Below are 26923 nucleotides of genomic sequence, written 5' to 3' on the forward strand. Positions count from 1 at the left end.
ATTAAATTAATATTTGTGTTGAAAATTTAAATAGTTCACTCATTTAAATAATTATTGTAACAGTATATAAAAATTATTATTTCATTTTAAACACTAATTAATTGTTTTTTTGAAGATTTTAGTCACTTTTTATTTAATTATCATCTAATCTAACTCAACGCCCAAGCCTCTGACAAACATTTCATTAACTCTACTTGCAAAACAACCATTCTAGACCCTAAAAACAAATGGGCGATAACAATACTCGTATTATGTAATATGAACATTGGCCAAAATGCTGCAAGACAATATGGTTCGTGTGATTTTACAAACACTATTATACGATAGGAATAATCGAAACGACATAGTCTTATTAAACAAAAAACAAAAATCATTAAGCCTCTGGCCTCACGTATAATACGGTATAATGGTTCGATATTTAATACTGTAAAACAATAAGTAATTAGCTTGTCTTTGTAAGGCGAGGGCTGAAATACGTCAATTCTCTTCGATAACACGACCGAGCACGACACGTTTCAGATATTTTATATATGATTATACCTAATATGTGTCATATACATATAAGAAATATACATAGAGTACTACATCGGTACAACGATATTTCAAAAATCCAAATGACTTTAAGCGTCGAATTTCCGGTCCTTCGTGACGATCGATGATGCAATTTTAATCGACTTCGTGTACGTATATATATTATAATTATTATTACACCGCGATTCAACGTCATTATAAAACCGATCGAATACAAATAATTCATTGTTTACCTTCAAGACTAAGTGCCCAACTTTAATATTATTATATGAATTAAATTTCTGCATTTGATCATTTTACTGAAATAATCAGGTACGCTCTATGTTTTAAATTGTTAATACATCACATTTTTCTATTTATCGACTCGTTATTATATTATGTCTTGTCGTATAATTTTATTTTATACCGTAACTACCATACAAATTCATCTTTAACCTATAATGGTATGATAATGTGTAAAAAAACTAAAAATAATTATAAAAAAGCAGACAATAATAATAATAATTCATGATGTTAACAAACCAAACCGATAGGATTACATTAGAAAGTTCAATATGATATAGCGTTATAATTGGTAACTTTTATGCAGACTGCAGGTATATAAAATAAAAACGGTTAAACGTTCAAATCGAAATTACAATTTCATTTTCATTTTTCTTACGGATCAATAAACTACCAAGAAAAATAAAACTGTACTAAAACATACAAATTAAATTTTATTTATTTTCTCAATGGTTTTTATATTATTATATAATTGATATTATAAGTAAAAATATCGTTTTTGTATTTATATATATGTTATATCATCATGCGATATACGCAATGCTTCGTAACACTTTTTAGACATGTGGTTAAATTTAAATATTAATAATATTATACCTCATAAAATACTAGTAATTATAATCAATAAACACTAAAATTTCAATTGAAATCCCATTATAAAATATAAAACATTAGCTCGTAGCTATCACTTCTCAGTTCAAACCATTATAACCCTAAAAAATTCTTGAATCAATGATTCTAAATAAATCTAGACAATCTATATATTATATTGCTAAAGATTTCACTATATTCCATTTATATAATTCATATAGGCGTTAATAGCTATAGTAATAGTTTCAGTTAGCATCGAGAATGTTATAATATGTATAATATATACATTTATAACCAATAACAATTTTAGTAATCTTAGAGAACTAAGTATATAACTAACTATATACATATATATATACCTAACTATACTATTATTATATGTGTATCAAGCCAAAACAAAATGTATAATATATCACATATGCTTATTGTAAAAAATAATTACTTACAGATTTTATATTCTAAAATAAAAGTTAAAAAAATAAAATATGTATATTATTATTACCGTATTATTTAAGTAAAGTCGATAGAGTCAAAATTCATTGGACGACACAATATTGAACTCATAAAATAATACAATTTGTAGTTTACCAACATTTATTACTATAGGTGAATTACTCATTTACAGACTACAATACATCAGATTACATTATTTTAAAATTAGCAGGTATTTTATATTTTCTTGAGTATGTTTGCTCTTATTAAGATATCAAGAGTTGATCGGACGTTGGAGAAGTCTGAGTTTTGATATTCTGACACATGACAGGCAAATATAATATTATTGTACACCAACGTAATAATTATAAAGAATAGGTTACAATCTTTGAATGTTTCATACATTATTTTACCTTTACTACAGATTAAATATTATGTCCATTCTTATTTTTTCATTGTTACAAAATATTTGTCTTGCATATTTTAATATTTAGGATGTTTTTCTATTTTAATAAAGCTTGCGTGCATATTTTTGCTAATATTTTTTGTTCATTTTTAAAAATATCATACACATAATATTATAATTTAAATTATAATTATAAATTAATAATGGATAAATTAAATATTACTTGGTTACTTAAAAATAAAAAAATTCATACATTTTTTTATAATCTTTTGATTAAATTTATAACTATATTTTGAATAGTAGGTACCAATTCGCACCATAATATAATGGTACAAACTATAAACTATAATTATTTACATACGAACCGACTTAGAAGAAAATACCTGGTGAGAATATACACTAAACTTAATTGAAAAAGTAGTCAAATTAAAAATATTTTCTAGAATAGCATTTATTTATTTATTTATTTGCCTACGCTCCATAACATTTAAATCTACTTATTCACAACACAATTGATTTATTTTATGCTTATATTTTATTTATTTTAAAAGATATAATATCCTTAATACTTAAAATAAGGTGTAGGACGTATAGTTTGTGGACCAAGTGAGTAAAGATATTATTATTATTGATATTATTAATAACTTTCATTTTTACTAAGTACCTAAGTATAGTTATAGTAACATTAGTAACATAATAACATGTTATATTTAATAAATTAAAACATGAGATAAAATCTTTCATTTATCGCAAACACCATTTTTAATTTTAATGTTGAAACTTCATTAAGCTTAGTTAAAAATGTACAATTTGTCTAGTTTATTATTACCTATGCACTATTGTCAACTATATATATATATGTGTATTATATTATGTAATTTTTAGTAAATCAAAATAAAATAGATGTTACAAAACATAAATAGTTATGAGAATAATAACTCGTTATTATTTTTAAAACAAAAGATGTTGAAAAGAATATCCTTATAAGTAGGTACTGCCATAATTGCGTGACCAATAGTGTAAGAGTCAATTATCTTTGATAAATTTAGAACTCCTGCAGTTTATACAAATGATCCGTGAATCTGCTTTCTTTTGTATCTAATTAGTAAAATAATTGTACATGAAGGTTATTTAGGCTTTTTAAAGATTAATATTGATATTATTTAACTTATTATTCTTAACTACCATTTCAATGTACGATAAATAATTAAATATTTTTATGGAATTAATATAGGTACATTAAATACAAGAAAGAATCGAGGTAATTGACATGATAAAACTGTAATATTCTACGTTGTATACTTTCCTATATGGTATCTACTAACTATATACACAAATGTTTTTAACACTATTCAAAATTTCAAAATTATAATCGACTATCCGTATAGGTAGTGAACATTATTTATTTTTATAATATATTCTACTACAACATAACTCGTAAAACATAGACGCAATGGATAACAAGTCTGTACCTATAATACAAAATAGGTGGGTAGGTATATATCACTATTAATTACCACAGAAGACCTCCAAACGCAACTCAAGTTCTTAGTAAAAAATAAAAATAAAACATCTAAAACAATGTTGAAAATATTTAATATTCAAAATTAGTACAATACATAATATTTAAAAATATAATATAATTTCATTCTTTTGGAACATTAAAATACAAATTAATAATTATAATATTTACCCTTCAATATCATAATGGTACAAATTAGTTAAATTTTAAAATAATTTCATCCTATTCGTTTCAAATTGTTCGTTTATAACTATCACTTATATTATAGAGAATAGACCAGTGGTTCTTAACCTTTATTAGTTCAGCGCCTCCTTTATCGTAATAACTAACTGCTAACGCCTCCCCTCTCATGCAAAATCAAATTTTCTTCTTATAAATATTTATAAATATATATTTATTTATTCATCAGTATATTACAACATTATTAATTAAAGTAAAAACTCTTATTTTTAGATAGTAATGGTTATATTTTACACCACTTAACAAAACAATTTTACTTTACTATACAAAAAGATTTACTTAATTGTGAATAAAAAAAAATTATAAAATATAAAAATTACACCTATCATTGACTGCCCTGAGCCTGATGAGTAGCTGCTAATGTGGCGATGTCTGGTTCGATATTGGTCAAAGCTAAACGTAGATCAACTTTGTTGCAAATGTCCAATCGATTCCTTTGTTTCGTTTGAAAAAGCTTACCGCCCCCTTCAAAACTATTACCCCCAGAGAGACCAAAATTCCCCTAAAGGGGCGGTACCGCCCCCGTTAAGAACCACTGGTATAAACTATAGACAATATCAGGCATATTATTACAATATTTTTTTCTGACCGTTATAGTTTATTACGCATAATAATCCATATTATACTGGGCAAATACCTAAATATTTTATAAATTCCTTTATGTCACGTACCTTGTAATATTAGTTCGTCCTAAGTAAATTATGTATAAATAGAATATAAATTATTATTCGTGTTCCATGTATATCAATACATAAATTCAATAATTGCATAGTGCACTTGAAATTCCAAGAAAAATACTGCAGTAGGCAGATACTGAATATAAATAAAAAATTAAAAGATTTGTATATGTTGCTTACTGAATTATTTATAAACTGATGTTAAACGCCCTTCAAAAATTTACTTTATATTCTCGGTCAATCAAAAATAAAATAAATTGAATTTCTTTAGTTTGAAAAATTACGTTTAAAGGTTATTTCATAAGTCGGTCTCCCATTCTTATAGCCACAATCGTATAAAGGTGAAAAACTCAATTTCTTTATCAAATTTCGTTCTTTTTATGAGACGATATTTTTATGATAAAAATTAAATATTTAGTATTTATTTTACTAATTATATAAATGTAATATTCATTAGAAAAACGAGGCAATAGTGAAAAATATAAATCAACTTCTGAAAATTGTGTTTAAGATAACATAATATAACATCATATTTTAACCTAATTTTCTGAAAAGGTTTGTTTATTTTATTATGTTATGTAATTAATGTATATTCAATTTATGCGATATCGGTATGTTTGTAGACAACCAACGGATATACTTAACAATTGAAAATTATGGAGAATAGCGATGATAATAAACTAATTGCCAACGAGTTGTTAGCAATTTCTCTTTGGTTTTATCAAAATTTAGGCCGGTAAAAAATTAAGGGTCGCTACGCTATTTACAACAGTATTTTTATATTTTTGATGTTATACTAATGTCTCATATCGATAATAATGTACATAAGAGGCTTATATTTTTGGGTGAACAACATGGTCGAGGCCTTGTTTAATTTCACAATCGCGATAAACATACTCTTCGGTAACTACAAGATATATATCATTGTCCACTACTCGAAAGACATATGGAATTGCTTATCAATCACGCAATTCAACTTCATAAAATACGGCTGTCAGTACAGATGTATTTTATATTTGTGGCGAAATCGTTTCATGTGGGTAACGTACATATTTACTGTATTGGTTTTCTTCTTTCTGATTTGCTGGGGAACGTATCCAAAGGCATTTAATAACACTTTTTTAGTGATAAAAAATTATAATGGCTCATCCAGCAAATATCACCTGAACATTAAAAATTTGTATTTTCTTTGCTCGGAAGAAACATATAACACATATTTTAATATATTTTACACCATCGAATTATTTTGTTTGATAATTCTCGTACTTTCCATCGTTATTTTTGATATCATTATAATTATAACGACAATCGGTTATTATGATTAATTTTGACTAATACCTTGAATGTAATTTTAAACTATTTCTATTGTAGACTGCAGTTAATTATTTTTATATATCTTATATCTTTAAAAGAATATCGATATTTTTTTTTTTTAGAATTCATTGATAACATGAATAATAAATTACATACAAATGAACATCATTTAGCTTTTTACGACGATTTAATAACAACTATAATAAACCATCAAAAAGTTATGAAGTAAGAGTTATTTTTGTTTTCTATTATTTAAATATAAAAATTTACAATTTATTATTTTTATCCTTCAATCCAATAATTGTATATTTATAGGAAATATGAAGAATTTTCAACAATATTCCAAAAACCAATTTTACTACAATTTTGGGTAGTATCCAGTTCCATCATAATACTTTGGTTTATATTAGCGGTACAAACATTATTGGATACTTACATCTGATAACAATAAATAAAAAATAAACTATTTAACATAGCGTTGACCTACTTAATTTGTACACAATATTTATTTTATTCACTAATGTACAGTATGTTATACACATATTGTATTTATAGCCTTATAGGCAGTAGCTGAAGTTAAATGTATATATAATTATTGTGAATTTGTTCCAGTGTTGCTGAAACAAAATTCGAGATAACTACTGGAGTTTCTTTAGTAAAATCTATATTATCATTAATTATCTGTATCATTGAAATGTTTCTGTTGTGTTATCTAATTGACTAATTGATATCTTGCATCAAAAAGTAATTTTAAATGTAAAAATTTTAAAAGTGAAATAAAAATATAGAAATTATTTAATAATTAATAACACATAGAGTAATATATTTTACTTACAAAAGCCAAAATAAAAATTGAAAGTAGTATTCCATATGAATTACAATAATCGATAATTCGTATTTAATATTAAATGAATATTTTTTTACTTTATAAATTTAATATGTATATGTTTTTTAGAAAGACTCTATACTATTCGCATTGTATAGTAGTAACTGAACTGAAATGGATATGAAATGTAAAAATTGATTTTATTAACAATGCAACTAAATAATGCTCACCAGAAAAAAATGCAATATACAAGAACGAGAATTGTCAACCTAGAAATGTTTTATAAAGTATGTACTATAGTTATGTTGTAATTATAAATTAAAAGTCATATATTATAATTATTCATAAAAAAACATAATTGCATCATTTTTATAAAATTGTTTAAGAATTACTGTACAAAAATAATAACTTGAGTATTGCGTGTAAAGTTTAATAAACTTTATGACTTAGCTATTTATTATTATTATTTTTTTTTTTTTTTTGATTTCAGACGATTGGTATTTATTACTCAGTTATATCAGTGTTCGTAAATTATATAAAAACAAAAACAAAATCGGTACGTTGATTTTTTACAATGGTATAATTCATTATTCACTTTGTTTGTATTCTAATCATTTTCAAAAATGTGTCTGCTTACTGCCATGGAGAAAATCATACATTTATCTCCAGTCAGAAATATTCAAAATTATAATCGACTATCTACATAGGTAGTAACAATTATTTATAAAATAATTAATAATCAACGGTTGCTATTTTGTACTTAACTTGCACTAGTAGTTCTCTTATCATTGTTATAGTATTCAGTATTGTTGTTCACACACATTAAGAACTGGTTACTATGATACCTTCTATGTTAAGATCTACCTAAATATGAAACAAAATTCATTATTTTACACCACAAATAGTAAATGAAACTAATTTCACAGGACTATTAATATTGTTGAATTATTTTTAGTTTTAATTTATATAACATAAAATAAAAGAACCTCGATAATGGTTTTAAAAGATATTTAACTATTTATTATGTATTTTAGCAAAAACAATAACAACTAATTTAATATCCAAACAGTTGAAAATAGTTTAAAGTTAAGAAGAAGTCATACCACAAATTTTGAAGTTGTTTATGAATTATTATTATTTTTCAAATGTTGTTAAATACAGAATATATCTCTATCTTTATATGCTTAAACGTTACGTACAAAGTATGTACCTAGGTAATCAAGGCCAACAATATGCAACTCATTAGAAAAAATTAAATATACCATTTAACTTTCATATCCAAAAAAATGGCCAAATCCTCCCATTACTCGTAATATAGACACGACGAGAGTATGAAACCATGATACATAAACATAAAATTTATTTATTTATCTGTAGTAGCCAGTAGGTACATGTAATCAATATTATTCGATTTTGAATAAAAATACAGCAAATATATTATAATTAATACTATTTTTTTAAGTTTAAATTAAAGTATGTAATATGTTTACATAATAGGTATATACTAAACAAAATAAATATTAATAACAACTTATTATCTATAATAATTATAATTTACGATTTTAAAATAATTGTTGTATATTATATCAATAATTTTCAAAAATAATTCATACCTACATAATATATAATAATATATGTACTTAAAAACTTATATCAACAAATTAATATATACATACCTAACCTAATTGTAATGATGAGCTTTTAATTTAAGTTTACATTGATGTTTTAATTATTTCACTATTGAGATACAATATATAAGCAATAATCTACTAATAAGTCATAAAAATTATTAGTTGATAATATTATTTATTTTATTTAAATTTAAAATATCATAGCTAAAATATAGAATGTTAATATAAATCATAAGTAGTTTTGTTGTACTATAATATATTGAGCAATAATTATTATTTCTTTAGATTAAAATAATTACTAACTAATGTACTAAAATGTAAATAGTTAAAATATAAAACTATATTACACAATTAGTTAAGTACGTATAAAAAATAAATATAATTTTATATTATATAGTCAATACTTCTTACTTGTATATACATTTTACGTTTAAAATTGTAAAGATCTATAAGAATATTATTATAAATTACTTATTACTATAGTATAATTGCAATATGCATGTCTTACAAAATTATCAACATTATACAAAACAAAACTGAGTAAATATTTAAGTTTTTACCTTAGTAATGGGTACATAAAAGTACCTTTTTTTAGTTCCTATATAATGTAATTTGGTAAAAAAAAAACATATGCACTAGTATGCAAATGTATAATACATTTATTATTATTAAATATGACGTATTCTGCTGATTTTAAAATGATAGATATTATTTTGTTTCATCAATATTATTAAACTAATTATATTTTTCTAAGTTTAAATTATTATCACCACATAGATTACCTATTTTCTATTTCAGACATAGGTACGTACTAGTAATACAAATAACTCTATTTTATGATTTTTTTCTGAGGTAGAATTGTAAATAATCCAAATTAAAAATTAAAAAATTAAAATATGTATTAATATTAATATGGTTACTGAATACGATAATATGAATACAAATAAAAGATTAAAATTTAAAATAATTAAATTGGTATCTAATAACGTGTACACTTATAGTTATATAAAATGTATAATATCATAATATTTAGGCACCTTATTACGAGGATCCGGTTTTAGCCATTTTATGTTTGCACAATGTTGTATAATGTAAAAGTAGAAAATTGTATATGTTCAAGTTAAATTTATATTGATGTATAATTAATGAGTAATAGATAAAATATATTTGTAAATTAAAAATTTAAATTTTGTATTCTTTAGGTTATACTAATATCCCGAATTCATGACCATAATCTTATTATGTTAGCATAATATAATATAGAATTGTAATTACACATTGAAAATATATTGTAAAACATCAAATGCACTTTAGAAGATACTCAATACTCATTGCCTGTTCAATTAAATTATCATATATTCATATATTTAATAGAAAAATAAAATTGGGGGAAAAAGCTATGAGAAATAACTATATTGCTTATTTTTAATTAATAATATAAATAAAACACATACTGACATACCTAGTATTTTTATTATGTAAGACTCTAATTGGTATTTAAAGTATAATGCTATCATGTTAAACATACGTCTGTTGAATATTAAAATGACTAGATAGTACCTACTTTAGAAGATATAGGACGAATAAAAAATAATTTTAACAGATTGGTAACCTAATTTAACATAACCTGGATTGGTTTTAAAAATAATGTAGCGCGTAAATGCAATCAACGTATTTCGGTTTATTGATTTAAAATATACAATATTTAAATTAAAATTTTATAATATTGTATTTATTAATATTTATATTTATTTAGTATAAGAAATGCAGGTTAAGTTAGTTACGAAATACTAGAAACAACTGCCGAATATGCAAGCTAATGCCAAAACTATTTCTTTAAATGTTAATAAGTTAGAGGGTAGATTTTTTTAATGTAGTCAATACGTGTCATGATTTAATTTACATAAACTATAAAAAATATTATAGTCGAATTATTTTAACAACCCTTATGTTTTTTTTTCATTTTATAATCAATCTAACATTTATTATATTACTCGTATACATAATACGTATTTCCGTACAGTTTACTAAGACTTTGAATTTTCTATATTTCTAATGAATTTCTATAATATTTTCATATTACTATATTATTTTTTAATTTAAACCGAACTAGCCAGTAAAGTATAAATAAATACATGCTGTTTTGACCTGTTTCTATTATTTTCTGCAGTTTGCATTAAATTAAACGATTTCTGCTTCATCACGAATCATGTATAATATATTGCAATACCTACTTATTATTACGGTCACGATGAAATTAAAAAGAAAAACTACGTAACTTGTATACCTAATAATAGTATCATATTATTCAACTAACAACTGCATGTTGATAAAATGCACATTTTTATCTTTAAATCTTTTACAGAAACTTCGTATTGTTAGTTTTAAATTGTATTCAGTAATAAATTATTTTACGTATAAATGTATAATAAAACAATTTAAACATAAAAACTATGATAATATAAAAACACGGATTTAGTGCATACGTTTTTACTTATTACCCGTATTAATTATCAAATATTTTCACTAAACTTTATAATTACCATACTTAAATTTAATTTAGTGCACTGTACAACATAAGTCCCAAAACTATAATATAATATATGAGTATTTTCAGACATTTAAATATAGTTACATCTTCTCTGTATTTTGTTTTATTTATTTGTCGTCCTATTTATGCAATTTTTACCAAAAACAAAAAATCCTATCGATATCCCTTCCCGTTAATGTGCTTGTGTGATAGATAAATCTTGCAGAATGGTCAGACAGAGATCACTCTTAAGAAGATGCCACATCACTTGTAATTTACCTATGAACATGGTTTTGCACGGAACAGACTAATATCTAAAGTCCGTATTTACATTAGTCTAATCAAATTTTTACTTAACATACAGAAGACATTTACATAATATGTCGAATCGTTATTATTAATATTTTTTTTTTTTTTTTGGCTAGCTTAAAAACAATAGTACTCATTTATTCGTACAGATTAATTAGTGTTTCTTTATGTTTATTAAAAATTATCGTGTTTTGGTATCAATAAAATAAAAACACTAAGTAGTATGAAAATTCGGTTATATCTACTGTAAATAATGTACTTACTCGTAAGCTTGTCCTGTGCGAAACCGTTTTTCTTTATAATACAATATTATTACGCAATAATCAACAGCCGTTGTTAAAACTGACATGGGACCACTTTTAAAATACTTTTAATTAGTATCTAAATATATTTAAGATTAAACAGAATATTTTAATTCTTCTCAAATTGCATAAAAACTGCCTATATCAAACCCTTTTAAGTGGCGGGTGTGCGGAGTCCTCTTAACTATATAACGTCAACCATGTACGTGTTGTCTCGGTCTTACAAACGTATAGCGTAGCACATGTTTGTTCATCGGAAATGTTAGTTTTAATATAAGAACGAATGTTCGTTTTTAGTTCTTTCGATATTTTAAGCTAATTACGCACAACCAATTCTGATGAACGGAAATTTGCAATTCCACAAACGTTTGTAAACCAGAGTCAACACATGCACGGGTATCGTCCTCTCAAAAGTAATCCAAAATAGAAAATGACTACTTTTTGGAGTCGACAGCCATGAGGCTCGCCGTCGAAGACAATAATGCCATATAAGATATTATTATAATAATAAGATACCACGCATCTCGTTATTCGTCGACTACAGCTCCGTTGTCGTGATGCTGATGCCATTTATCCTTGATCATGTCCGACGCCTTTTCCGCAATCATTATGGTCGGCGCATTTGTGTTTCCCCGGACGATAGTGGGCATGATGGAAGCGTCTACCACCCTGAGACCTGCGACCCCGTGCACGCGCAGTTCCGGGTCGACGACGGCGTCATCGTCTTGTTCCGGTCCCATTTTGCACGTGCCAACCGGATGGTATATGGTGGCCGTGTACTCGGTGGCCACACACGCCCAGTACTCGTCCGAGCCGAACTTATATTTCTTGCAAGCCTTTGCCGGCACGTCGACTAACATGGCACCTGCTTTACGCATTGACTCCGTGTTCACCAAGTTCGCTCCGATTTTCATACCTACACATATTATTTAATATTAAAAACTATGCGCAGACGATGACATGATATACATAAAATAAAATATTAATAATTAATATAGGTAATAACTATATTAATACACCGCAAATATATATATATAATAGAGGGTATGCTTTCTGTTTGTTTGTTAAGGTAATACGTCCAAACAACATCATCAGCAAACCTATTTTTAGGCCATTGAGGATATTATAAACCCTTCAAACGGTACTTCTAATGTCTTTCTTAATAAAATCTTATCTCCTATCAACGATTTTAAATATATGCTATTTTTATTTAATAATGCTGTAATAAGCTACTTTGTATACACATATTTTAATATTATTCATTTTGATATTGCGCAAGACTCTAGCCTCTGTAACCACTAAATTTTAGTTACGCTCATGGACATGATATCTCTTCCATGCATATGATATAATATATTTTACTAATGAAAACTATGATATACAATTATCGAACATTTTTTACTTTGTGTATTACTATATTTCTTATTAGATGAATCTAATATAATGGTTTTTTTTTTACATAAATCGTAATTATGTGTGATTGTCTTGGTGCTATTGAAATATACACTATAGAGTGTGGCAGTGATAAAAAAACCTAATTCCTAGAAAAATTTCACATGTTGTTCGTAATATATAAGTAATATTTAATAATTATGATTTTAAAATAAAGTTTTACCAATGGGGAAAATATCCGATCAAAAATCAGATATCTTAAACAAAAATATAAAAAAGTATTCAATAAGCTTATTATAATAGATATTATGTATTATTCAAATATTGTTTACTATTTATTTTACCTTATTTTTGATATAAGATATTTTTTTAGGTGTTTTATTTGTTGACAGTGTGAAAATAAAATTAATTAAAATTTAAAAAATAAAATATATCTAAAAACAAAAAAATTTGCCAACTTCCTCTCCGAGAACTCTATATATAACTATACCTAACCTATATTGAATTTATATGGATGCGGTATTTTATACCCGGAATTAGAACCAATCAGCAAAAAGTCATCTGTTAAGTATTTTAGGTACTCAAACTCAATGTTTTATAAGATTTAATATTTTAAAATTTCTAAAATTAATATTATGGAAATAAAGTGTTCTGAAGCCCAAATATGAAATTTTTACATAAAAAAAAAAATGAGAGTTATACTGTGTTTATAACATGTAGCGATATAATTTAACTATTTAAATGCATTTTCTCAAATTTACCGGCAGGGTCAATTCCTAATCATACATTAACACTATTCATAACGATAAGATATTAAAAATAACATCAATAATATTAATTTTATGTACCTATTACCTACATTGTGTACTTGTGTAACGAGACATTATTTATTAACACGCAATTACATGGTGGACTGTGGTAATTTATTATAATTCATAATGTTTTGATGGGAGATGACAATGCCTTTTTGAAATTAAAGAATTTTATTATAATATTACACACACGCACATTCACGTGTGGATATGTACATTGTAAAATAGTCAACTGGATACTATTAACCTGATTTTAGCACTAGAAAACCAGTCATTAAGTTAGTACGAATCACAGTTTAAGAGGATGAACATTACTTGACAAAATGGTTACTATTACATAGTATAAAAACACTATGACGGTGACCTAAAACGTTACGTAATTACTAATGAGTAATTATTTCGGTGAATGTTCGGTTTTGCAAATGTTTCGATTAAGCACCGTCTATGATAATATTATACAGCGTATGTAAATAAATAACAGCGTTATATTTGAAATTTTACATTTACATCAACGACTTCATTAAGTAGTTAAAAGGTATACGTTTTGAAAAACTGGGTTAAGAAGAAAGCAATCTTAACTTGAACTAGATATTGTTTTAATCGTAGTTGCCACATTTTATATTTTAAGGTAAGTACCTATGTGATTGCGAAAATCGATTATGGTAACAATTATCAACATTTTTGTTTTCATTTTTATTTTATGTTATTTCTGATAAACTTAGTTTCATTTCTACGGTATCAAAATAATATTTGATATAATTGTATGCAATAGGTACTAGCTGCATAATCTGACTACGTCAAGAAAAAATTTAGACATAAAATACAACGCTACATCGAATCGATATTATCGATATAATATATTGGTTTTAATTTACCTTAATTCGCGACAAATCGGTATCGATGTACCTCGTTTAATGAACTAATTTAACCGAGATGGGCTAAGTTAATTGGTTAATTAAAAAGTTAATTTTGAAACGTATTATAAACTACTCTTTACATTTTCCCGATATTTCTAAAAACAATCGCAAAAACTTTCGTCATAATCGATTGGATAGTTTTTTGAGTTTAAGAGCTATGAACAATAAATAATATGAATATAAAGTTATTTTATTTTATAATTATGAGTAACAAACAATAAATTAAAGTTGTTTTATTTTATTTAAAATCAAATTCGTACAAGCACATGGTATATCGGCTAGTCCGAATATTATTTTTAATTTTTTTTTCTGTAACCAATAGCAATGTTAAGTATAAATTAACAATTATATTCGGTTTTCGTGACCCTAACCGAAATTCATGTTTGAGCCAACTTGTAAAGTATGAGGGTTGAAAAAGAAGCTTAAGCTAAACACCCCGCGAGTCTCAATAAATCTATTAATAAAACCTTTATTGAAGTCCAATATAGATAGTTTCTGAGATTAATCATTAGTAAAAACTCATTTAACATTTATTTATACATATAAATAATATTAAACAAAATATTGACATTTTAACTCGTAAATGATAGAATGATTTTAGATATAATGATATAAAGAAAAAAAACTCAAATTGTATGCTTATATGACGTATTATACCAATGCAATTAAGCTGAGACTTAGACCAATCAATAATATTATTATTTAAATATTAAAACTATTATTGTAGTATAGTAGCGATTAATATTGCATTTGAATTATATTAATATTATAATTTGAACTGCACTAACAAGATATTATAGTGTGAACAAAAATATCACAGTTCATAAATTATTATATAATGAAACTATTTATTCTAATCAATAATTTAACAGTATTACGAATGAATGTAATACGTCATGTTGTATACTTAAAGTCATTAAAAATAAATATAACATAAGAATTATATTTAATATATACCTTTATTACTGTAAAATGGGTTAAAATAATGTGTATGTTCCCATTAACTATTAAATTATAATTAATAAATACTTAATTCTAGTTTGTTGTTTGATACTGTTATATCATAAGAAAACGAATATTCGAAAAAAACCATGCTAACTGTTATATAATATTATAATATAATATGACTAATGGTTTTATTTTTAAAATGTATCAGTGAATAATTTATGATAATAATATTTAATATGGAAAATGTTTATCTGCAGATGATTTTAATTTATATTATAGCTACGTATATAATAGATGTGTTTTATTACTTATATTACCTTCAACAAGTATTTCGAGATCGTTCCCTTTAGTAAAGAAACGTGGATAAATCAGTGGTTGACCCCATATTGGATGAGTATGGTTGAGTAATATATACCCTCTACTTTTTGGCTTCAACAATATCGGTCTTACATTAATCGCTTCGTAATAAGAAACAGGAGACATAGCGAATTTTGTGGCATTTGCGGGGTCGAGAATCCAATCTTTCTCGTTACTATTATCAAATGCATAATTTATGTCCGGGAGATCCGGTGTATCTTCATATCTGTAAGCAATATTGTCGAATGTATGTTAGTACATGATTGTGTTTCTTAAAAGCGTTTATGGGAATATTAAAAGATAATAAAAATAATTAATAATAAATAAAAAAAATCATATTAATATAATTAGTATTATTCATAATTGTATTAATATGCAACAATATAAAATGTCAACCACAAACGAATAATGTGTTGCGTTCAAGTGCGCCGTATAACGACAGTGTAAAACAGTATTTTTGTATAATAATAATTTACAATAACCAGCGTACTTTGTCTGAAGGAATACACCACATTGTAATGGGCCAGTGGCCGCCAAAGGACCTTTTCGTTTTTTTTTATACAAAATAGCGTCTTCCTTTTTCTCCTCGAGTGGTTTGTCAGTGGCGGTTTTTTTTACACGTATTACAATACCGTCGCTCGTGACATGATCCTGTAGATTCTTACCGACAGGCAAATTCTTCACCACTTTAATGTTCATCTTCTCCAAGTGTCTTTTGGGTCCGATCCCGGAAAGCATTAGTATTTTTGGTGAGTTTAGACTGCCGGCACTCAGAATCACTTCTTTTTTCGCGAATACTGTTCTCATTTTATTCTTATACAAAAACTCCACCCCAATAGCACGTTTCTTTTCGATCAATACCCTAGTGACGTGTGCGTCTGTTAGAACAGTTAGGTTTTTCCGTTTTTTCCTAATCGGTCTTATGAACGCTTTATTGGTGCTCATTCGTTCGCCGTGCCTAGCCGTCGATTGTAAATGAGTTACACCTATTTGATTTTCGGCATTTACATCTACATAAGGCAAACCTTTCTCTTGCCATGCCTAAAACGATAATATAAATTACAATAAAATAATTAATTTAAATGTTGAAGATATATTTTATTTCTTGTAATATTACTTGTAAAATTAATTACTTAATAAAATTAAAAATTACTGGTAATTTATTTAATTATTTAATTAATATTATAAATGATTTAAAAATATATAATATTATATTCTATGTGATATCGTAGATATTTTGAAATGTTATTCAAATATTTAAATTAATATTTTTTCTACGTACCATATAATTTTAAAAATATTTCGACTGTTTTTAAATTATTTATAGTCATTTAACAATTTAAATTTTATTTTTTGGATTTTTGTCTATTAATAAAAAAAATTGTCGCTGGATCAAAAAGATTGAAAATTTAATATAAGGTTTCTCATAACACATTAATTATTCATACTAAAACTAAAAAATCTAAAATTAATATTTAAACATAATTTTTGGTATAAACATTTAAAGTTTAAATTTAGATGAAATTAAATATTTAAAAGAAGAATAAAATGTTTTAGTTGTTTTGTTGTAATTTAAAAATATTATGTGTGGGGAAATTTAAACTTTAATGTATATTATTATATTGGTATACACTATACAGTGATATTTTCAAAATATTTTATCTTATTTTATGTTATTGCCTATTTATATCACGAATTTATTTACAATGGTCTATGGTAAATCCCATTTGACTCAAAAATTAATAAGAATAATATTATGATATAAATATGAAAATACTACTAAAACAATTAAATAATAATATAATAAATGCAATATTTTCTGCAAACATAAATTCAAACTACATATTACTAATAGTAAAATAAATTACTAACATTATTAAAATAAATATATCAGAAAATATACTTAGTTTTTCGAATACAATGACTCATCATTTAATTCAAATTTAATGTATATATTGAAATGACTTGCTCAATGACGATGCATAGGTACTTGACACCTACTTTACAGCAGAACAATTACCTACTTTCCCCCTTTTTTTTATACCTAATATTTAATGTACGTTAAAGCTTTTATACCTTAATTAAAGATACCGCTGTAGGGTCTACATATGGAAACCATTCCACCGTAAGATATCCACCTTTACCATGAAATTTTGGGTTTTTTTTATAAACTTCTGGATCTTCATTATCCTCGGATTTTTTAAAATAGTGTAGAACTTCATCATATCCCCATCCTGAAAAAAAAATATTTGTATAATATATAAATTTTTGTTACGAAAAAATTAAAGATATATTTATTAGTTTCTGATATGTTGTATCTATACATACATATAAAAATAAAAGTTTCTATTTTTCTTTCTTTTTTTTTTGTGACCTCTATATACTCAAAAACTACTGGAATATTTTTTAATAAAAACTTTATAAAGAATATTTTCAGCTTCATTTTACAACCTATATAATATACAGTCTATGTAGCTATAGAGTGGCTCATTAATCAATTGTATTTTGGTCCACAAAAATTGATTTTTTTTTTTTATAAATAGCAATTTCATCAAACACAAATAATAAAATATTTATCATGATTAGATATAATTATCTGTGTTTTAATATATTTTATCGTTTAAACTATTAAAGCTATTCTATTTAAATGAAAAATTATGTAACAGCTAATTAGTCGTTAAGTGTTTTGAAGTTTATAAACTAAAAAAATACTAGAAAGATTTTAGCAAAACAGAAGCAATTATAAAAATAGATTATAATACATGTTTGGTCATCTAAATGACGAATAATATACAAATTCACAGTTTTTGACCAAGTTTTACCAAATTTTATACATGTACATATTATTTTAGACCCCAGACGGATCGTAAGAGTGTATTAGATTAGAAGCTACGAATAACAGCTATCATGTATAAAATTCAAAGTATATATCAGAATAAAAAAATATTTAACTGATTTTTACGTTTCCGGGGAGATTTCAGATTATAAATTATGAACCAGTTAGTAGCTTACCCGCTATTATTACCGGTAAAAATATATTAGTATAAATCTATTATACTTATACATGTTAATATATTTATATATATTTAGCTGTATAACCTGAATTCTTCCGAGATAAAATGAAAAAACATAAAATATGGCAATATCAGTAATATGCCGGTTTTAGTGTACCTTGATTCACGAGCAAATCAGCATCGATGTAATCACACGTTATAAACTAATTTATAATCTGAGACAGATTGGATAAAGCATTTGGTATATTAATAAACGTAGTTCAAACCACTTTCTAAACTTTACTGATATCTCTAAAAGAAATGTCTGTAACTTTCATCAAAATTTGTTTCGGAGTCTATAAACTACAAACATAAGAGCATCGCCTTGCTATTATACTTTTGAATAACAAACACATGGATTATTTTCTTTCATTAAAAAAAAAAGTTTTTATTATTTTTTTTCTTTAACCAATTTGCATGAACAAAAATTATTCGATTTTTGTGAACCAAAATTAAATTCGTGTTTGGACAATCGTATAGAGTATATAGGTTGAAAAAGAAGTGTATAACAACTTCAAAGTCTTGAAGAATCTATTGATATATTTAACTTTTATTGAAATCGTTCCAGTAGTTTGTATCAGGTCAGCTGTTAGTACCTAAGAAACTCATTTTATATTTTTATAAAACAATTTATTATGTAGATAGGTAACTATAATATATTGAATAGTAATTATAAATAATATGTTCATTATCAATACCATACAAGAAACAATAAATCTTCAAAATATATAAATTACCGCCATATATAACATAGCCGTCTGAGAATCAAGTTAAAAGAAGCAATCAACTGTTCACGGCCATCAATAGGTATAAAATAAATACACACGGAGCATCTTATTCCCATAAGAATGACGTAATTTTGATGATACTTTCTTTTGACACGCCCTGAGATATGACGATCAAACGGATTTGAACATAATATGTACATACTCGTAATATCGAATTATCAAAAAATTGTACGAGTATGATTTTTTTTTTTTTATTAGGTATTATTATTATTCTCACGCAGGTTGGTTAAACACAAACCACAAAATAACAATTTTTTTAACAATAAGCTATATAACTCATGAACGCAAACATTATAGTGTATACATATATAAACATTATGTAGAAACGTGGGTGTATATCATCATTCATCACCATTATACTCTGATGACAGGTTCCATAATAATTTAAAGATCGTGTTTATGGTAAAAAAAACATATAAACATAAATTACAGTATAAATAACATATTATCATACACCTTATTAAATACGTAAAATTATATGATGGCTTACTGATAAATGATACTCCGTATTTTAGATATACCAACTAAAACCCATATTGTGTTATTACCATCAAAAAGTGATTATTAACTATTTATCTTAATAAAAATGTTTTAGAATAGTGTAAAATGTTATATTATTTACAATACGTTATGTTAAATCCAACTAAATAAAACATAACTACACAATACATAATTAATACCAATGTTTCGTAATACTGTTATAATATTATCTATCTATATAATATACTTATGTGAGTTTATTATAAAATATATATATAAATATAAATGCTGATGGCATATGTTTATATTAAATATATTAATAGAAAAGAAAAAAGAAAATAAGATGTTACGTATTAATTTCAAACCAGTGAAATTGTACATGTGGAATGTATATGGTGTTATATTTATATATTTATCTGATAATGTACGTACCGTCATTGCCCATACGTTCCCATTCATTATAATCTTCCATATTTCCTCGAGTATAAATCATATAGTTGATCGTGCTTGACCCGCCCATTACTTTACCCCTAGCCCAATCACACATACCTCCTGGTCTAGACCTACACATGTGTTCATCAGGCTGTGTTGTATAATTCCAATCAATCTTGCTTCCCAATTGTAAAGGCGCAAGACCTGGCACAGAAGAAAATTCTGGTTCCTCAATACCGGCTTCAAGTAGTAATACCTATCGAAATGTAAAAACAATACTAGTTATTAATTAATGTCATATTATTATTATTATTTAACTATAATATTATTCACTAAGAATATTAAATATTTTTGAAGTCATTATTATATCGTATCATGTTGTTTTTAATGTTATACTTAAACTAATATTAAATTCACCTATGTTAAAAAAATATAAAAGTCACTTTTACGTGTGCAGCCGTACCGATTAGACGTGCAAAATATAAAAGTAATTCACAAGTCTATAATAAAAGATATTTTTCATTTTTTTGTCATATTTATTTTTTATTTGTACAATTTGTATAAAATATATTTACAATAAGCACAATAGATGGAAGGATATATAAAGGTCAAGGTTGGCTTGAGTGAAGGAGCTATTCAGTAATAGTACTTCATGATTAACAGATATAAACTTTAAATGGTAAAAAAAATGTATTTTATAATTGTAATAGGCAATAAATGAGGAGAACGCCCCCCTGCTCTTCGTCATTTCATCATTATTCAATCACTTTTCAGGAAAAATTATGAAATACCTTTACAGTCATCCAACATTTTAGGGGTAGTTTGAACAATGTGATTGATTGTGGTTCTAGTGATATTTTATAATACAAATATATAATATTATAATATTTAGATACCTACCAAGTAGGTACCAATATTTACAAAATAGGTAAGGTTTAAGTAAAGTATGAAATTCACGTTCCTTCGAAATCATTGTGGGTTAGTTCCTGTAACAACTTAATGTAGCATAACATAAAATATAGATACCTTCCAGTCTTTAATCTCCGACAACCTGTTGGCGACAACGCAGCCCGCTGACCCGGCACCGACAATCACGAAATCGTACTGTTCGCCCACCGCTCTTTTTCGCCTCTTATTCTGGAACACGGACATAAACATTTCATCGAACAGATGTTGATAACCATCCAAGAAATTCAATTCGGCCTGTGTGTCCGTCGTGGCGGATGATTCAATTAGTACATTTTTATTATTCGGCTTCGGTGGCCCGTCAACGGTGTATCCAAAGAGATGCATAAGAAACCGTAGAAATACGAAGTTCTCTGTATGACAGGCCGAAAGTGGCTTTCTGGTCTGCATACACATTTCCGACGAGTCTTTAGGTGTAAACGGCGTGGGGTAGTGTTTCGTCATGGTTTTCAGTAGTTTTGTCGAGTCTGTCAGCAATAACGGACGAATGATGTGACGATGAAATTCACTATATGAAACAAATACAAATATAACATAATATGTATGTGTACGAATTCCAATATTATATTTAAACATTTTTGTAGCGTTTGAGTATACATAGAATAGCGCAATCGAGTTACTCATCAAACAAAAACAAAACGGAGGGAAGTAGGTAATCTCTCTGCAGTATAGTTATAATAGATGTTGAGTGTGTACCCCGTCGAGTAAGTCACTGGTAATTTATGTGTTAGATTTGACTTCAACGATAAATCATTGCACATGAAAAATGATTTTGACCGAAGATGATCTGTCAGCAAATATTACTAAATATATTTGATGATATACTAACTATATTACTCACTTTCGCTTATGTACAGTTTTGAAATAAATTTTTACAGCTATTTGATTTAACTTATTTTACACATGAGGTGTAAAATAATTATTTACTTGTTATTTAAATTACTTTGTATGTGTTCAGTCCGTAATCTGCATATGGTTTTTTTATTATGATTGAAGATATATTGTTTGCTTCTAAAATTTGTTTCCTAACCTTATTTTTCCAATTAATAATATTTTGCTATAACATAATATTTATTGTCCTATATTTTTTTATTTTTTTATACCATATTTCTAGTAATAATAATGATATGATCTGCAACTACCGATAACCATTAAAATCAACAATAATATAATATTCTGTTTTTCTCAGTCTAATTTAAAAGTACGTGTGAACCACATATAGGGGTTGAAAAAATAAGCTACAGACATCATTACAATCTCAAAGAAACAATTTATATAACTCTTAGTAAATATGGTCCAGTAAGTTCTGGTATATAGAGCTGGTTAAAGGAACAAATATTCATTTAGGTGTATATTGATATTATAGTGAGTATAAAATCTAATAATATACGTAACATTTTCAAGTCTCCACAAATAATATTTTTGAAGTACAAAAAAAATAACTAAAATAATTTTTATTCGTTTATTTGTATTTAATTTTGTTCATATTTGAACAAAAATACTCAAATAAAAAAAAAACGTGCATATATAATTTCAAAATGTTTAAATAGATATTAAGCTAAATAGTATTTTACTGAAAGCTAAAAAAAAAAATTAATAAAAAAAAATAGCTATTATAACAAGGTGTGAAATGTATTGCATTTTCAAGGTTTTTGACCGAACGAAAACATTCATCGATCATCGATATTTGTAGAGGAAAAAACTTGATAATGTCAATAAATAACTTAAAAAAATTCAAAATACATTTTTTAAAAATCAAACCGTTCATAGAAAATGCAATATTTCAATATTTGGTATAATTTCAAGTACCTGTGATTATTCATTTTTGAAATTCAACCAAATCATGCAGTATTTTATTCATTCGAAAAGAGATGATAGACAAAAAAACATCATAATAAAATCAAAATCAGTAAAACCTCGGCTGAAAATCTAAAATAGTAATAACAATGATAAACCTAAAACGTATTTAAGATGTATAACTGTGTAAGTATTTAAAAATTAGAAATCGTACATTCCGCACAGATGATACATAATTACTTAAACTTTAAATTTTTACGACTGACTTAAATGAGATATATCGTTTGTTGTAAAATATTAGAATACTTCAATATAAATATATATATATATATATGTATATAATATATTCCATTACCGTTTTTACGTACATACAATTTTATACCAAAACAATCGATCACATTTTATTGTTTAAACTCCAAACAATGTATCGTCAAAAACCATCAAAAAACCAATGGTGATCGTATTCTTTTCGACCAATATTCATCTAATGGCCACCCGTGTCAAATTCAATTTCTACATATTTTCCTCGTTGCACAATTCATTATACCTATACATAAATACTTAGGGTTTACACAGAATACAACGTTTAACAGTATTTCTGCAACGTTTTTACGTTCAATTGCACATTTTACAGCAGTTTAATTTCTTCGTAGCCTACTTTTTCAATAATAGGTGCATATATTTTTTTTCCAAATAAATATTTACAATTGATTTATTTATTTTTTATATTTAGACATGACATTTATAACTATTTCATTATTTTATATGTTATAGACAGTTATAGTAGTTGTTTTAGTAGGGATCATGAAAACGAGTTTAAAGACTTAATTAGACAAAATTAGATATTCAAATTTTAAATAGTTAGGGATTTTTTATGCAACTCTTTATAGTATAATCAATAGTAAAAATCAACTATATTCTATAACGATTAACGATTAACGGTTTAAACTTATAAATTATAACCGTTTATTTAAAATTAAAATTATCTCGTTAGCACATTAGCCCTAAATAATCTACATTAAATTTAAAAGATTATAATATATAAGTAAAAACTAATAAATACCTAATTCATTCAAGTATATCATTTTTAAATTTATTTCCTAAAAATAACAACATTTATACAATATAGATAATATAGGATATAAATAAGTAAAAATAAGTGTCCATAGAATAAAATTTAGTTAATATTTTAAAACTATTTAAAATGTATTACTGTGTAAGAGGAATTCTAAATTTTTAAAGAAAAGTCTAACTATATCAAATAAAACCGGGAAACTTACTCTATTTTAAAGTTTTGAGCGTGCTTTATGATTGATAAAGTCAGTGTAATAGATTTGTAAAATTTAAATTTAATATTATGATTTATGAATCATTATTGTATACAAAAAAAGAGATTCTGAGCGGAGGCTTAGTATATAAGCCTATAGAATTAAGAATATTTTATGATATATTTATATAAATAACTATAAACAATTTATTTTTCCATTAGAAAAACCGTTTGTTGAACTTAATAAATAGTTGAACTCATTTTGATAAAATTATCATTTATATCTTAGTGTAAATTATATAATATTGCAATACCTATAATAACTTATAACTCAATATCACCCTACTACAGAACGTTTTTATAGTTTCGCAAATTAAATAGCTTAAAATTAATCTCGACATTTTTTCTTTGTGGATAGAAAATAATAATAAACGATTCGGAACAGTTTAGTCACCACGATAAACATTTTTTGATTGACCACAAAATAACAGAAATCATTAGCGAAAATTTTATTTTTCTCTTTTAGTATTCAATTTCACCAAAGTTGTTATATCAAATACATAAAAAAATCTATGCATATACTATACTTATATCAGATATTTTTAAATTGCCATAAGTACAATTTAAAAGAAACGTTTCGTATATTACATTTTCAAGATTTTGATCAAGGAAATTTTTTATCATTATTTATCAAAAAAAAACTCAAAAATATTTATAAACAGTAAATTAAGAAAAGTCTAAATATATTAAAAATTACATTTTGTACATACAATATATTATAAAAATAAATTTTTTTTTAAAAACACAAATTTATTTATATATAAATATTGTCGAAAGCATTTTTTCTTCTTCAAACGTGATAACAAACAAAATATTGTTTTTTAATAAAACATTGTTTCAAAACCAATTTATTATTAATCGCATTTAAAAGCATACATTGTATTTAATCTCTCTTATTTCACTTAAAATCTAAAAACTCTGGGTCTAAATATCAAAAAATCTAAATCCATCCCTTTACCATAGACATTTTTGTATATTTTCAAAAGAGTCGTAAAAATATAATTATTCCATTTAAATAATATAAACATTTTAAGTATGATTATGACCTAAACAATAAAGTGTTTTGAACTCTACTGAAAGACATGTTATAATAAATTTAATTATTACCTTAATAATTAGACTTTTATTGTTGATAGTATTGACATGTTTCACTAAAATACTTAGACTAATTTAATTTTTACACGTGACATAAACTAAGCAAAAGAATTATTTTTAAAAATGCAATGAACGAAAAACTACAAAATTAAAAATTAAACATTCCTCGTGATCCGCTCGATATAGATTGATCGTTTTGGTATTGCTGAACCAAGCGTGATATTTTTTTCCCTCCAAGTGTCAACAACATTCACGATAAAACCAACAAACGATAATTGAGTATGGCTATGATTCATAGCCACATAGTTACGTGCTCTAGTATTGAACCAAAAGTAAATTGTATATCACAATATTTCTTAACCAACATTAAACTATCATATATAGAGATATAACAAAAAATTCTAAATTTCTTACCTGAAAAACAACATTATTTTTTGCTGCATAATTTTTAAAATGTAAATTTATTAATTCATGTATATGTATTGTATAATAGATACATTTTATAATAAATTAATATATATATATATATATAAGTAGGTATAATGATTTTTTAACTTATCATAGTTTAAAAATATTAATATATTGGTACACAATTTGATAGATTTTGTTTAATGTTTATTAAATACATAATGTATTACCTATAATATTATAAAATGCAAGTATAATTTATTTTACCAATAGTAACGATATATCAACATGTTTACACTCACCGAATACTAAGAAGTTGATTTTAACTTTAAAGATGTGAAATCTAAAAATGAATGTTATGAATCAAGAAAACAATTTAACGAAGTTTATTTTGAATTATACAAACTAAAAACCATAGATAATGGCAGTATTTGAGTTCATGTATTTAAATACTGTCTTGGACGTATTTGTGTTTAAAATCAAATACTTTTGATAAACGAATTATTCATCAGTCATCACATATTTTATTTTTTTTTGAAAATTATTTTACATACTATT

At 25.2% G+C, this 26923-nt stretch overlaps 2 protein-coding genes across 2 annotated transcripts; one reads left to right on the forward strand and one right to left on the reverse strand.

Annotated features, from left to right (window-relative positions):
• Positions 1-4140: 4140 nt before the first annotated feature.
• LOC132919141 (uncharacterized) lies at positions 4141-7132 on the forward strand (the record flags this gene model as incomplete). Its single annotated transcript, XM_060980486.1, is given in 4 exon segments — positions 4141-4172; positions 6311-6407; positions 6951-7008; positions 7011-7132. Coding segments are annotated over 4 exon segments (309 nt in total), but the record flags the coding sequence as incomplete, so codon positions are not given.
• A 1965-nt stretch (positions 7133-9097) lies between these two features.
• Positions 9098-26128, reverse strand: LOC132922833 (glucose dehydrogenase [FAD, quinone]-like). The gene is made up of 7 exons (XM_060986555.1): positions 25970-26128; positions 21799-22246; positions 20773-21028; positions 18096-18253; positions 16510-17060; positions 15980-16245; positions 9098-12509 (listed from the first exon to the last, which is right to left on the reverse strand). Exons 2-7 carry the CDS (start codon positions 22180-22182, stop codon positions 12121-12123), a joined length of 2004 nt encoding a protein of 667 aa, XP_060842538.1. The 5' UTR covers positions 22183-22246; positions 25970-26128; the 3' UTR covers positions 9098-12120.
• Between the last annotated feature and the right edge of the window lie 795 nt (positions 26129-26923).

This window comes from Rhopalosiphum padi, chromosome 2 (genome assembly GCF_020882245.1).
Source record: "Rhopalosiphum padi isolate XX-2018 chromosome 2, ASM2088224v1, whole genome shotgun sequence".
Lineage (NCBI taxonomy): Eukaryota > Metazoa > Arthropoda > Insecta > Hemiptera > Aphididae > Rhopalosiphum > Rhopalosiphum padi.

Coding starts and splice junctions, on each gene's coding strand:
- LOC132922833 (XM_060986555.1), bottom strand. CDS start 22,182: ATGACGAAACACTACCCCACGCCGTTTACACCTAAAGACTCGTCGGAA. Junction 17,061..18,095: donor CAGCGGTATCTTTAATTAAG/GTATAAAAGCTT, acceptor TTATCGTTTTAG/GCATGGCAAGAGAAAGGTTT. Junction 12,510..15,979: donor TCTCGAAATACTTGTTGAAG/GTAATATAAGTA, acceptor TAATATGTGTAG/GTATGAAAATCGGAGCGAAC.